A 14,158-nucleotide genomic window follows, 5' to 3' on the forward strand; every position below is an offset into this window, starting at 1 on the left:
AAACTCCCCATCACAGTGGAGAGGAAAGAGGAGAGAAGATTTTTTTTTCATAGAGAAAAACACATTGTTCAAAGAAAGTCCTCTGCAGATCAAAAGTTGCCAAAAAAGGATTGTATTCTCACTGTTATTATGAACGAGCACAAAGAAATTATACAATTTAGCACAAATAAAATTGTATTTACATATAGTATGTATTGCCAGTGGCCCATAACACATTATCTTCAATAGATGTCACACAGTTTTGACATGATACCTGTTTAAAACAGATTATACTATTAAACATAGCCTACTATTCATATAGACAAATATCAGAACTGTACAGAATGGACAGCAATTTATATACAGCAGACACGTGACTATATTGTACAGAACTGACAAGTGCTGTAATAAAAAAGAGATAAAGAAACAGACTGACATTTTCATCAAGGACATTGTGTCAAAGTAAGATTTGCCTCAGTCATGACCAACATAGCAAGGGTCAAATTCTGTTGTTGAGCAAAAAGGGCAGCACACTGGTTCGAGGCGGAGTGGTCAATTCTGAGCACGGGCGCTCAGATGTGCATTTGGGGGCCTCGTTAAATAACAGTACAAAGTGCACTTAACCTATTGTTTCAGTAATGAGCATTACTGCTCTATGCCTCCATATGGAAATACATCATGGTTATTATGAGCAGGAGTAGTTGTTGCCATTTTTGCAAAGATGAATACAGTAGTTGTAGATACTTAGCACACCACACTTGCAGAGCATAACTGCATTAATGTTTGGCCCTTATTGTATCTTTTTCATCTCAAGAAAAGAGGCCTTTTGAGGATAATTAGGAAAAAATAACTAGTAGAAAGCAATCTTAAAGCATTTTTTCAAGCATTAAGGTCCCCTGCCTTGACATATGTGCCTCACTACTGATGCTATTACTACCCAAGGTTAGCAGTAGTATCAGTCGTCACTTGCCTGATTGGGGCTTAGAGAGATGAAAGCTCCTCTGGGACACTTTATGGGCAATCAGACTCTTGATTATTTTACTTCTGTTCCTTAGCCTACAATATAGAGTTCAAGATCTACTGTATTAGATCACAGATCATCAAAAGTACAATCTTGCAATGTAAACAAATAAACAGCAACTTCAGTGCATACAAAACCAAAATGTTTAGAATAAGGGAATTCCACTAGTAAATCTCAGTATATTTAACCCAAAGTAAACAGCATCAGATACCCTGTCATTTCCCCTTAGAAATTAGGCAAAAATAAACATGACACCACAAAGTCCTTCATTTCTTCTTCTCTTGACAAATCATCAACAATCTCAGTCTCATCAACACCCACAACATTTGAAAATCTGTCTTTGAAATGTACACAAAACCACGTCATTTTACAGATATATGGGCCACCAAACAAGAAAGATTTGCTCAATGACATTGCTGGTGAATGCGCAAAAAACAGTAATTGTGACAGTATTGTGCTCATCTTTTAAGATGGGCACAGCTTAACACCACCCGGTCCTCATTCACTGTGCTTTAGATACATCAAATTAAGACTTGTGAAATGAGTAGTGCACTCCAACAACATTCAAAACACTGCTTTCTAAAGAGAGATGACCTTGAGTAGCTATAATAAAATATAATCAGATATTTACAAAAAAGATGACTGATGATGATGGTATTATTTAAAAAAAAAAAAAGAAAAAATGTGTCAAACAGAGTATATACTATGTGCCCATGTCTTTTAAAACCCAAACCTTGCTTTTACACTGAGAAGTCCATCGGTAGGCTTTAGTAGGCTATATCAGACTGAGGCGTCTATATGAAATATACTATGCTTCACGCAATTTTCTCTGTTTTTTTTTTATTATATGTATATAATATGCACATATCTATCTGAACACGCAGAAGGCTCAACAGAGTTGTGCTAATGAACGGCTCATACTTTTTGAGATGAACAGGAAAACCCCAAGAGCTCCGTGGAGTCAGTCCAAAAACTAGAGATTTAAATCTATAACTTGGTATGAAAACACAAAGTCAAGAGTCCCTGTCAACAAATAGATATTCCCTAAAATAATAAAATAGTCTGTGACACGTAAAAGCAGTAGCTTATGCCTTAACTTAATAACTTAAGTTTACCTCTCATGTCTCAACAGACTATGTTGCTCTGTACGACATTCTTCTTGAATGAGAAGACAAAGCTGTATCTATACAGTTGTGTCCACACACGGTCCATGATGGCGAGACACATAATTTTCCCTTTGTTCATCCCCAGCAAATACGGTATACAAGAGTATGATCATTTACTGCAATGAATGTAGATAGAAAACCTTTTCATAAAGCCAGACCAGTGACAAAAATAACCCGAGGTTACCTATTATTGGGTTTCATTTATTTGATGTGTTTAGCATATTTTGTAAGAGTTTAGGTGTGTTGATGGTTTGGATAGCTTCATAATCCTGTATGCATTTGGTTTCGATTGGTGAAACATGCCTCAGTAAAGTCTTCAAATGGATAAGGAAAGGAAAGGGAAAAAAAAAAAAAAACACTCAAAATTTAAGGCTTTTGTCGATGTAATGAAGACACAGACAATAGCATTTACAATAACATTTACAGCCAGGTACTGTACACAGACGCAGGCGCTCACACACTCACACGCTCACGCGCTCACACACGCGCTCCTTCATTTTCCTCTCTCCCTCTATCTCATACATGTGCAGAGATACGCACAAACACATCGCCACACACACACACACAAAGCCCCAGCTCACGCATACGCATGCTCGCGCACACACACACTCGCAAATCAGCCCAGTATGTCCAGGTAGACGGGCGAGGCCTTGGCGAGGCTCTGGAGCAGGCCGTGGATCTCCTTGATATTCAGCCTCATGTAGGGCTCTCTTTGCCAGCAGCCCAGCATCAGGTCGTACACCTCCTTGGGACAGGTGCGGGGCCGCTGCAGCACGCGCCCCTGGGTGATGCACTCGATCACCTGTGGGAGACAGGATGACAACAGGTTGTCTGCTGTTTGACTGTGATAGTAAAGCATAAATGAAAGTTGCCAGTTGTGTATATCCACTTTACAGATTTCAGAAGTGTCTCTGAGCTGTAAGAGTTTTGTTAGACCAAGCACCAGCGCTGACTGAAATAAACCAGAGTGGGACGAGAGCTCTTCTGACGCGCAGACTACATGTGGCTCTGACCTCATTGTTGGAGAGCTGGTACCAGGGCTGCTTGCCGTAGGTGAAGATCTCCCACAGCACCACGCCGAGGCTCCACACATCGCTCTCTGTGGTGAACCGCCGGTACATGATGCTCTCCGGGGGCATCCAGCGGATTGGCAGCATCGTATGACCACCCACCTGCAGAGAGAGGGAGAGAGAGAGAGAGAGAGAGAGAGAGAGAGAGAACAGTATCCATCAGTAACCAACACCACAAGGCCTGCTGGAGAGCGAGTGTGAAGGCTGCTGGATCGACGTGCCGGGAAGACAAAATATGGAAATTGCTGCATTCCTTTGTATGATGTACTGTTACTGCGCTGTCTTTATTGTGGGCCATTCCACTGCAAAAGCCTATGCCGCATTCAGTCAGGAAACTCAAGCAGGCTGCAGTCAATTGGTCCGCCCAGCAGTATATTCACTATAAACCCTCCAATCACACACCTTCGCCACGACAGGGCGGACTATTTAAATCGCGCTGGTACTCACCCAGTCTGTTGCTCACTGTGCGATCTGCTGTTTGTGATCTGTGTGTGCGGCATGCGATGAAAACTTTGCTGGTTTCGCTCACTCACCTCCACCTCCAGCTGCCACCTGCTTTGATCTGCTTTAATGTACTGTAGGAGGGATTTATGTGCTTCCTGATTGGTAGCTCATGCTCAATGCACAAAGGGAGCACATAAAAGCAGATCTATTCATCGCCAAAACCAAAGGTTGTAGGCTACAACCATGTCATCTTTTTAAAATAAACTGTTTAGTGCACTTCTGTAGGTTGTCCTGGCTGAAATCTTTTTTTTTTTTTTTTTTTGCAGGAATCCCCTTTGACTTGCAAAAGTCCAAGTAAAAACAGCTTCATAGCAGATGAGATTCAGACAGCATCATATTCTGAGCTGTGTTCATCCTCAGTATTTTCTTTTGCTTTCCATTTGATGACAATGGCTGATAAACAGTGTTGCTGAAAGGCCCTATTCATATGGCATTCTTATCTGATGCAAGCTGATGCATCTTGTAACCCTCTGTGTGTTTTGTATTATTTTCTTTTACTCCAGTCAGGAAGACTGGGCAGCAGAGGGCGCTGTGGGATCTGAGACACACAGGATGACCGAATCAAACACACTGTGTCTGTTACTCTATGTGACAAAATTGATATGTGTAGATTTTTGTTGGCTTTCTGTAGCTTCAGGTACTGCAAACATAAATGAGCATTAACTTTCACAGCAGTGTAGTCTTTTCCCTGTGTTAGAACTAAAGACCATCCATAGGTCGTACACTTTGGGACACGTTATAACACGCAAAACTCCTGTCCAGTTTTATATGGTGGGGTTCATGTAGAGTGAAGTGAAGCATTAACTCCTTGCTCAGGGAAAAAGAAAAACCGCCATGCATTTTTGCACTGTTGGCCCTTATTACCATGGAAACAGTAATTTTATGCAGATTATAGAATTTGCATTTAAATGGCATTAAAAATAGATAAAATACTTCTGGTTAAAATTGCCGTTTCTGTAGCTACACAGTTATTTCAGACCAAAACTAGAATAAAATTCTAATTACATATTTGAGACTGTGTGTGTGCATTTCCATATTTCTGTGTGTATTTCAGAAGAATGGGAGTGTCTGTGTGCATCCGTGTGTGTGTGTGTGTGTGTGTGAGAGAGAGAGAGAGAGAGAGAGAGAGAGAGAGAGTGAGAGAGAGAGAGAGAGAGAGAGAGAGAGAGACAGAGAGGGAGAAAGACACACTGGGGGAAAGACAAGGAGAAAAAAATTGAGAGGAAAACTATTGAAAATGAAAATACTTGTGACTCACTCTGTAGTAGTCTGTGCTGTAAACATCTCTGGACATGCCAAAGTCTCCTATCTTGACCAGCAGGTTCTCTCCTACCAGGCAGTTCCTGGTAGCCAAGTCTCTGTGGACAAAGTGCTGGGAGGCCAGGTAGACCATGCCAGCAGCAATCTGTTGGGCAATGTGCAGCATCTGGGACTGGGTGAGCTCCACCAGGATACTGTGCTGACCGTCCGCCATTAGCACCGCATCAGGACCGTGGGCCCTACACCCAGAAACACTCACTTAGAGCTTGCTCATTACAGTCGATTTACAGTCGATCTTTGCCATTGTACATTGGATATTTTAGAGGTTTTGGCACATGTGCTTGCTGTGTAACAAGAATTTACAAGTTTACCCTTAAAACTGGGCCAGTGCTCACAGAATCAAAAGTCAACGGGATCCTACCTGAGGAACTTGTTTAGGTCGCCGTGTTTCATATATTCAAAAACCATGATGAGGGGGTCGCTCTCTACACAAACTCCGTAGAAGGTGACGATGTGCTCGTGCTGCAGGTTGGTGAGAAGCTCCGCCTCTCTGTAGAAGTCTGCTCGGCCGCTCTCACTGGCTTCTTTCAGAGTCTGAGCAGAGGCAAGGATACAAAGACAAGGGGACGCACATGGACGCGGTGAGCGGCGTTATCTACAAGACTGTACAGTGAGTCAACAGTACTGACTAACTGAATGACAAGTGCATTGATTATTTGAGTGAGCGGCCTGCTGATCGGTACCTTGACTGCCACGAGGAGCTTCTCCTGGTCTGGTGTCAGGTTGTAGCACTCAGCTAGGAAGACCTTCCCGAAGGCCCCCTCTCCCAGCTCCCGCTTCAGCACAATGTTGTGTCTTTTGATATGTTGGACGACTGCAATGCAAAGGGAGACAAATCACTCTCAAGGACATATGTGCACCCTAATTCTAGTGTGAATATCTGTGTGTGTGTGTGTGTGTGTGTGTGATGAACATTCAGGTTCAGTCTGTCCAGTAAAGCTATCTGTAAACAGGGTGCATTTTTGAACATCATCCGTAGGCTAACTGTCCGGTTGCATTGCAGAGTAAGAGTCAGCCAAAGTCATCACTATCACAATGCAGCAGGATGCTGACAATGAATACGGCGTCCAGCAGTGGTTCCTGCATGGATTTATCAGAAAAGGTCCGGGTTACCAGACATTTGTCGAGCGAGGCGGTAACTCACACGTGTCAGATTTCAGCATGCTGCCAGAGTTACGGAAGTACTGTGGGTTCTCAATGACAGGAATCTTTGTCATCCCAATGATCACTGCGTCTGGACCCATCTCCGAGGACGACGGGGTGTTGTTGCCATTGGAGACATGATGAAGAGGGCTGGCAGAGTCATCGTCATTACTGATGACTGAGGAGGAGCCTGGGTAGCAACAGAAAAGCAGGAGGAGGAGGAAAGAGGAAGAGGAGGATGGAGAAAGTAAAAGGGGGCGGAGGATATGAGGAGGAGAGAAGAAAGGAGGAGGAGGACAAGGGAGTAGGTGTGTGAATACAAGGTGATGGAGGGAGGCAGGACAAATAAGAGCAGGGCAAATAGTGGAAAGGGCGGTGGTAGAGGAGGAGGAGGAGGAGCAAGAGGAGGGATGGAGGGAGAGAGAGAGCGATGGAAGGAGTTGTAAGTACAAATAAACATAATGACAGAAGATAGCAGAAGATCACAGGCAGGGAAGTCATCATTAATAAACATAAGATGACCTCAGCCTCAAAATAGGATTCACAAATTTCAGTATTAAATGTATTCATTATCAAATTGCAGAGGTGGGGACTCAAGTCACATGACTTGGACTCGAGGCTCAATTTGAATTGCTTGAGACTTGACTTGACTTGGGTTCTGGTGACATGGGACTCGACTTTGACTTGTACTTTGATAACTTGAGGTTTCTAAAGTCTTGACAATGACAAAAGATCTTCTCGTGTTTGTGTAAATGACTTAAATTGAAAGTGATGAGATTTGTTCCACCAGACAACTGAATTTAAATTCTGTTTTCTGAATTTGTATGGAATGATTCAATTTATTGAAGCTGAAACTGATTATAGAAATCAAACTCATGATGCTCTTACTAAGTTTTTATCCTATTAAAACCAAATTGCATTGAAAAGTCCTAGATATTTAGTTTTCTTTAAGATATTGAATTGATACTGGACTCTTGACTTGTTCTGACTTGGCTTTGTGTTCTACATTTAGACTTGGGACTTGACTTGAGACTTGTGCCTCAAGATTTGAGACTGACTTGGGACTCGAGTGAAGTTGCCTTGGCCACACCTCTGTCAAATTGAGATAGTCAAGTGGAAATCTCAATGAGCTTGGCGTCCGCTCCTATGATTTCAAAAACAAGTTTACCTTTAATGCCGAACTTGGAGTTTCTTCCATATTTCAGAATGATCACCATCAGAACGCATCCGGTCAAAGCAACACCTGCGATGCCCACCACTACATACACCTGGGCAGAAAGAACATATTTACTCTTGTTAGTAACATATCTGCCAACAATAATGTCTAGTGTCTCTTAAATGATACTGAGGGGGCAGGATCACTTACTGCAACACTGTCGTCCAATGGAGGGAGTGGTGAGTCTAAGAAAAGAAAATACATCACATTTAAAGCCAAGTGGTGATACTGTAAAGATGTAAATTCATTTTTTTGCACTCAGATAAGTTAAAAAGGCAGCTGTTTGGCTGAGAATAATTATGACTACTGAATATAATCTTTGGGACATAAGATTGATTCCCTGTGCAGGAGACAATAAAAAAGAGATTTTTGTAGTGCTGATTGCACAGCCACTGTTGGCATGTGTGTAAGTCATGTTGTGTAACACTGCGCACTGTGAAAGTTCAAACACCTACCAGTAGTGTCTGTGTGGAAGCAGCATGAAGGCACACGCCATAGGAAGAGAAACGGATGGACAACATGGAACAACGGGAACAGTCAAAATATTTACAACCTGTCACATCACAGTCTCACGTTAACTGTAACTTTATAACCATGTGATGATGTGATTCTATATCTTACACAACCATATACAGTATTATCAACATCTTAAAGTTGTCAGTCATGGCCATCGTTGCTTTTAGAAAGCTGGATTGAATATTTAAATCCATTACTTACAATAGTAGAAGGGCTCATCTGAAATAAAGAAAAGAATCTACACTTTAGTCAACTTGATAAACAACCTGAACGCCTCAGAAACTGTCCGGCTGCTTATCGAATGAACGACTGCAAGAAGAGAGCGTGCAGAGACCTGAGTGTCCGATGTTGGGCGGATCGATGAACTGGGCGGAGACCTTCTTCTCGTCCTGGCCATACTCGTTCTTGGCCACCAGCGTGTACTCGCCATTATGGATGTGTGTAGGGTTGACCAGCTGCAAGCAGCCGTGGTACTCGCTCACGGTGAACTCGTGGATTCGGGTGCGGATGTAGTCCTGTTCGTGGAGAAGCACGTCCTTATGGTACCACTGCAGCTCGGGCTTGGGGTTCCCCGTCACGCTGAAGGGGATGCACCAGTGGTGGTCCATCTCGGGGCCCAGCAGCTGCTGGATGGTGGGGGCAACTGACACAGGAGGCAACAGTACAGGAGAGGAAGAGTAATCACAGGATAATGGGAAATAAACACCAGGAAAAAAAGCCAGGCGGAAAAGCCAGGAGGAAAGCCAATAATGTTGGGCCATACTGGGAGAGGAGGTGCAGTTGGGGATGAAGAGCATGGCAGAGTAGGAAGAGAAGAGAGGAAGACTAATCGCAGAACACTCGAACACTGACATCAGGGAAATGGGGAAGAGAGGAATGAGGAGAAATGGGGCACTAAACAAGCAGAAGAGTATGGCCGGGCACTAGGAGCTTCACAAGAGGAAGAGTTATGGTGACAGGAAACATGTAGAGTCAATAAGATTTGCTGAGGGACAGTAATAATAACAAACTGGAGAACCTTGTGCTTTCATTGAACAAACAGAGAAAGACAGTGAGAAGATCATCACAGAGGACCAACAGTGGGCAAATATAACTTATAAACATGACTTATAAAGATTTAACACAGTGGTTTAAGTTTGGCAGTCAATGTTAAAAGCAGGGGTCCTTACAGAGGATATTGAGCTGAAGGGAAGCTTCGGTCTGACCGACCATGTTCTCAGCGCTGCAGACGATCACTTTGCCATTATCCTCAGGTGACAGGCCTGACAAGGTGAGGCTGCTCTCCAGATCCAAAGCATCTATCTGTAAACACACCATTATTATCTGCATTATAGCCATCATACGTACGACATCAGGCGTGTTATAAACTCTAGGGGAGAGAGGGAGGGCTGTTCCCTGAACCATCATCACCTTTATCCCATTGTAGATCACAGAATTGGGGAGAATTAACTCACTCGCTATGAAACTTCAGTGAAGCTCATCTGGTAAGTTACATTCTCTAACAAAAGCATCCAATTTTTTTTTCCCCCCATCTTTGCCGCTTGGAAAAACTCAAAGAGCAAAAAGTCAAAATGAGAAGCCCAAAGTGGTAGATATGTACCAAAGGTTCAAACGGGAAGCTGCGAGGTAGACCACCTCACCTCGTAGCTGGTACAGAGGATATCAAAGTTCCACAGGATCTCAGGGGGAGGGGAGCCGGAGGCGCTGCACACTGCTTTGACATCACTCCCCTCCATCTTGGTCACGATTGTGGGGGTGACCTCTACTTGGGGAACCTCTGCAAGACACAGGGGAACACTAAAATTAAACATCTGACAAGTCTGAGAACGCTTTACATAGATTTGTCCCCTGATTCAACAATTTCTTTCTTTCTCTCTGTCAAGCTATTTCTCTCTCTCTTTCTCTCCATCAAGCTATCTCCTCTCTGACTGTTGTGTGCAATGCCAAATACCCAATGTTGCTCACGATAACAGGGTTTCACATTACCACAGTCTGGTGGAGTGAGTTTAGCAAAGGCCTTCCTCACTCCTCTGTCATCTATGCATTTTAGCTCTTGACTCTCAATTTCATCTTGCAGCCTCAGTTTGATCCAAAAGTTCTCACACACACAGTCCAGAGGGTTACCGGACAGGAGGAGCCTGGAAAACAGACACACAGACCATAAGAAACTCATCAGCTATGCCTCCACACACACACACACACACACACACACACACAGACACAGAGAGAGAGGGAGATAAACTTCACATGGAGATGGTACTTACAAGTATGTTGTGTTTAAGTTTTGAAATGTTCTCCACGACAATGTTGATAGGTTATTGTCTCTGAGATTTCTAAAAGTTAGGAAAAAAATAAGTCAAACCGTATTAATATCATTATGCATGTGAACAGTGCACCTAAATCAAAATCAAAACAATGCTACTTTAATAAACTACTGAACAAAAGAGGGTTCTTAAAATGGCTTCTTACACATATTGAAGTCTTGTATTGTTGAAAAAGGCATCTGATGATACAGAAGTCAATCTAGTCTTTGTCACCGTTCTGTTGGAAGTGGGAATATATATAGTGTTTATTTGCATGTCAAATTCTTTGTATTGTATTCCATGTATAACAGTAAATATATGATACTCACAGATTTCTGAGATTTACGTAGTACTTCAAGCTGTTGTCATTGATGTCAAATAGTTTATATTGATTTGCAATGTATCTGTCAAAAAATATATAAGAAAAACCCCATTATGACCCAAGTTCGTACAGAAATCAAACCAAACCTTCATACAGCCATGTCATCTAATCTTGACTCTAGTGACTCTAGTTATCTTCACTTTGCAGACACAGTCATCAAACTGTTTGAATCTTACCTATGAGGAAAACAAGGGGATGAATAACAACACAATTCAATTCAGTAATGTCCACTTGCCTATCATGTTCTCTCAATGACTTCAGGTCTCCAAGACATCTGGTTCTCAACATAATACAATATACAACATAATGTAGAGTATACAGACCACCTGTATGTTGACTGACACAGATGTCTTTCACTCTTGAGGATATTGTTCCTAATACCTGTATTGACTGGATATATACAGGCTAACATCTTTGTGAAATAAAGATCAAAATGCTGTTTTATGGCCAAATACCCCAACAACTGCCATACCATGATAGAAGTTAGGAACTATTTCTTTGTAACATTACACCCGTTAGGGAGTCTGGGGCTACTTCTGTCACATGGGCAAGTTTTTATACAGGGGTACAAGTCTGAAGCTAAAAGGTTGAGGGGAAAAAAAGAACACTGATGCAAATATCTGCCCTGTTGGTAAGAGATTGCCTAGGATCAATTCACCCTGATATGGGGAACAAGTTTTTTTTTTTGTCATAAATATATGGTAAATTACAGAAAAGGTTGTATTATATCAGATATGAAGGCAGGGGTTAACTGTCATTTGACACTAAACACGGCAACTAGCATATTTAGGGCCAGCTTAAAACTCTGTGCTTATGGACAATTTCCCAAAATGTCTGGTTGGGGCAGGTTGTCACACTGAAAATGGGACATGCTCTCACATAGAGAAGCTACAAATTATACATCTGGAAATTATGTCTCTGGAACTTTTCAGATGTACTTTCTGGGGCATGATAGAACAAAGCAATCTTTTTGTCCTATTTAAACTAGCAAGTTTATCAAAGTCAGGTTAACATGTAAAACCACTGTGTATCATTTGGAATTCGGCTTCTTTAAAATTCTTACAACATTGTACAAAGTGTGACAAATCTTAGTCACAAGTTACATTAATTTAAACAATCTCTGTGTACATAAATAATCGTTGTCATATTATATTAGTGTCAACAAAATTGTCGAGAAATTTACAACGTCATTTAGAAGTGAAATAATCTCTTATTTGCAATAGGATTTTGATCTGTTAATGACTGTAGAAAGTGGATCTATAAAGATGGCCAATACTGAAAAATACACTCGTGAGTAGAAGATGTGCCAACCAGTCCCGGTCTCCGGTATGCGTTAGAAAACTCATCCAAGTCTCCCCTCCATTCTCCTTGGGTGCCAGCTCTACTAGTGCAGGGCTGTAGCAGGTATACTCCCATACAGGCCCATACACTGGCGCAGATAAGGCTATATATCTGTGGGTAGCCTAGATCGCCTCAGCTGTACACAACCGATGTGATCTTTTGTGTAATCTGGCGACAATGTGGTGATGTTGCAAAAATTGGTTTGATGTGTTAATCTGAGTTTCAGTATTTTATTAACAGGGGGCGCGTTTAAACATTTACTCAATCACTACCTTTGGACCTGTTTTGTAAAGGAAATACTCCTAATCCAAATAAGACTCAACGCGCACCCTCACCACCATTACGCATACACACACACACACCCGCACAGTTACTGGCACGCGCGAACCCCCCCCCCCCCCACCCACCCCCATCCGTTCCCCCTCCACCACCCCCCGCACACACACACACACACACACACACACACACACACACACACACAATATGATCTGACAAACCCATTCGTTATAATTATCAAAAATCACATATTTTGAGGTTTGACATTATGCGTGGAAGACAGCTCTTATTCATCTTAAATCCGCGAGGCAAAAAAAATATTAGGCCTATTATTCTTATTATTATCATTAGGATTCTTCTTCTTCTTAGTGTTATTATTATTGTCAGTTATCATCGGAGGTAGCCTAGTTTTTCAGGCATTATATCCCAATAAGTTCATAAGCTTTCTGCATGATCATTTTCGGACACTTACATCTCGGTGATGTTTTCCATGTCATCTAACGTGAGGACTGGGAAATCCTCGATCCCTGGTACAGAATCAATACAAGCAATCCTTGAGATGCTGCAAGTACAGGATGCAGGGCAAGCATCGCTAAATCTCCACAGCCCCATCAAAACCAAAAACAATCCAAGACGAGCCATGCCATATTCCCCCACGTTGGAGTCCATCGCAGGTCCAATGATATCCCACGAATCCCCCAACAGAATTTGGTCAAATTGAATTATTGTAAGATTTCCTCCGTCGTTGCCTTTATCTCGCCAAGTTAATCCTTTCAACTCCGCAGAAAAAGACTACGCCGTCGGTCAGGAATGCGCAGAGCCCACGGTTTTAATATCAAGATGCCATGGACTGGCCTTCCCGTCTCCGCAGAGCTGGTATCACACTACTGCATATCGATGCCGTGAAGCAAGGTGTCAAGTGGTCCGTCCTGGTGCTGCTGTCTCACTCGTCTATCTCGGGCACAGACTATTCGCCTCTGCCTTGTAAAACAAATATGAGGTGTTCCAGATGTTTAGTGATCAATAAGCTAGACCCCTGCGGGTGATTCTTCATATGTATGGTGATGGGGAGGAAAATAAGAGAGACTGCACAGTGGAGTAAGGATGCGTGGTGATGCTGCGTGTGTAGGGAGGCAGGCTACCTGCATCCGTCTATCGATTATCGCTGAGGACGAGCGCATCTCCCCCAGCCATCACTGGAATTGGGTTTATATGAGAGATGGTTGCGATGGTTGCCACAACGAGACACATTGCTGACAGGTTATAATGAGGAATTCGTTTGACCAATTAATATTTTGTTCATGCAACAAAAAGCCAAGCAACTGCAGTCGTGTTAGCCTATACCCAAATGGCCAATGTGGGTCACCTGCCTCATTTGTGGCGGGCATAACAACAATATCGATGTCAATTCATGTGTTGTTATTTATCTTAGTTACTCTGAATCTGAAGCCATGCGTTGGATGATAGCAGCGCTTTTTCAGCACCACCACTGTTGTACGGGTAGCCATTAGGCCTATAGTGTGACGTACGGTTGACGCACAAGACGGGATGCATCTATGAAAAATAATTACCTATACTATGTCTGCAAGCTTCAACTGGGTTTCACTCCAATCAGTGTACTATACAGGAGCTAGAGTTGGAAAAACACTTTACTATTAATTAAAAAAGTCATGTTAAATGGAATAAAAATGTCACAATAATAATAACTAAATATGGTCTATTTTATTTCTTTTTTTTTTTTTTAATCTTTCCATTATTTTCATATGTCTATTCTGTCTCAGGGAAATATTAGTAGTTATTCTGTCAGTGTTGCTAAAGACCATCTGTTTAAATTTACTTTGATTTAGGGAACTCATCCTATAACCTTGAAATTCAACAATCCATTGTAAGAATGTCTGATGGTTTTATTTATAGCACTGGG

General features: G+C 42.2%; 1 protein-coding gene across 3 annotated transcripts; it reads right to left on the reverse strand.

Annotated features, from left to right (window-relative positions):
- Positions 1 to 2,782: 2,782 nt before the first annotated feature.
- Positions 2,783 to 12,906, reverse strand: ntrk2b (neurotrophic tyrosine kinase, receptor, type 2b). Of its 3 annotated transcripts, XM_071894965.2 has the most exons (18): positions 12,710 to 12,906; positions 10,568 to 10,642; positions 10,405 to 10,476; positions 10,200 to 10,268; positions 9,922 to 10,073; positions 9,576 to 9,712; positions 9,105 to 9,237; positions 8,270 to 8,578; positions 8,137 to 8,154; positions 7,875 to 7,883; positions 7,570 to 7,604; positions 7,372 to 7,471; positions 6,205 to 6,393; positions 5,744 to 5,874; positions 5,422 to 5,594; positions 4,999 to 5,239; positions 3,180 to 3,338; positions 2,783 to 2,968 (listed from the first exon to the last, which is right to left on the reverse strand). In XM_071894965.2, the coding sequence occupies exons 1-18, from the start codon at positions 12,904 to 12,906 to the stop codon at positions 2,783 to 2,785; spliced, it is 2,385 nt and encodes a 794-aa protein (XP_071751066.1). The 3 variants fall into 3 exon arrangements, with proteins under 3 accessions (XP_071751066.1, XP_071751064.1, XP_071751065.1); XM_071894963.2 differs by lacking the exons at positions 7,875 to 7,883; positions 8,137 to 8,154 and adding an exon at positions 8,043 to 8,066; XM_071894964.2 differs by lacking the exon at positions 7,875 to 7,883.
- Between the last annotated feature and the right edge of the window lie 1,252 nt (positions 12,907 to 14,158).

The sequence above is a fragment of the Centroberyx gerrardi genome, chromosome 2, assembly GCF_048128805.1.
Source record: "Centroberyx gerrardi isolate f3 chromosome 2, fCenGer3.hap1.cur.20231027, whole genome shotgun sequence".
In the NCBI taxonomy this organism is placed as follows: domain Eukaryota; kingdom Metazoa; phylum Chordata; class Actinopteri; order Beryciformes; family Berycidae; genus Centroberyx; species Centroberyx gerrardi.

What these genes read in the sequence shown, in the direction of transcription:
- ntrk2b (XM_071894965.2), bottom strand. Translation starts at nt 12,906, where the DNA reads ATGGACTCCAACGTGGGGGAATATGGCATGGCTCGTCTTGGATTGTTT. An exon ending in ACTCACTCCACCAGACTGTG is followed by an intron (nt 9,713 to 9,921) that starts GTAATGTGAAAC and finishes TGTGTCTTGCAG; the next exon opens with AGGTTCCCCAAGTAGAGGTC. An exon ending in CCTTCAGCTCAATATCCTCT is followed by an intron (nt 8,579 to 9,104) that starts GTAAGGACCCCT and finishes CTCCTGTGTCAG; the next exon opens with TTGCCCCCACCATCCAGCAG.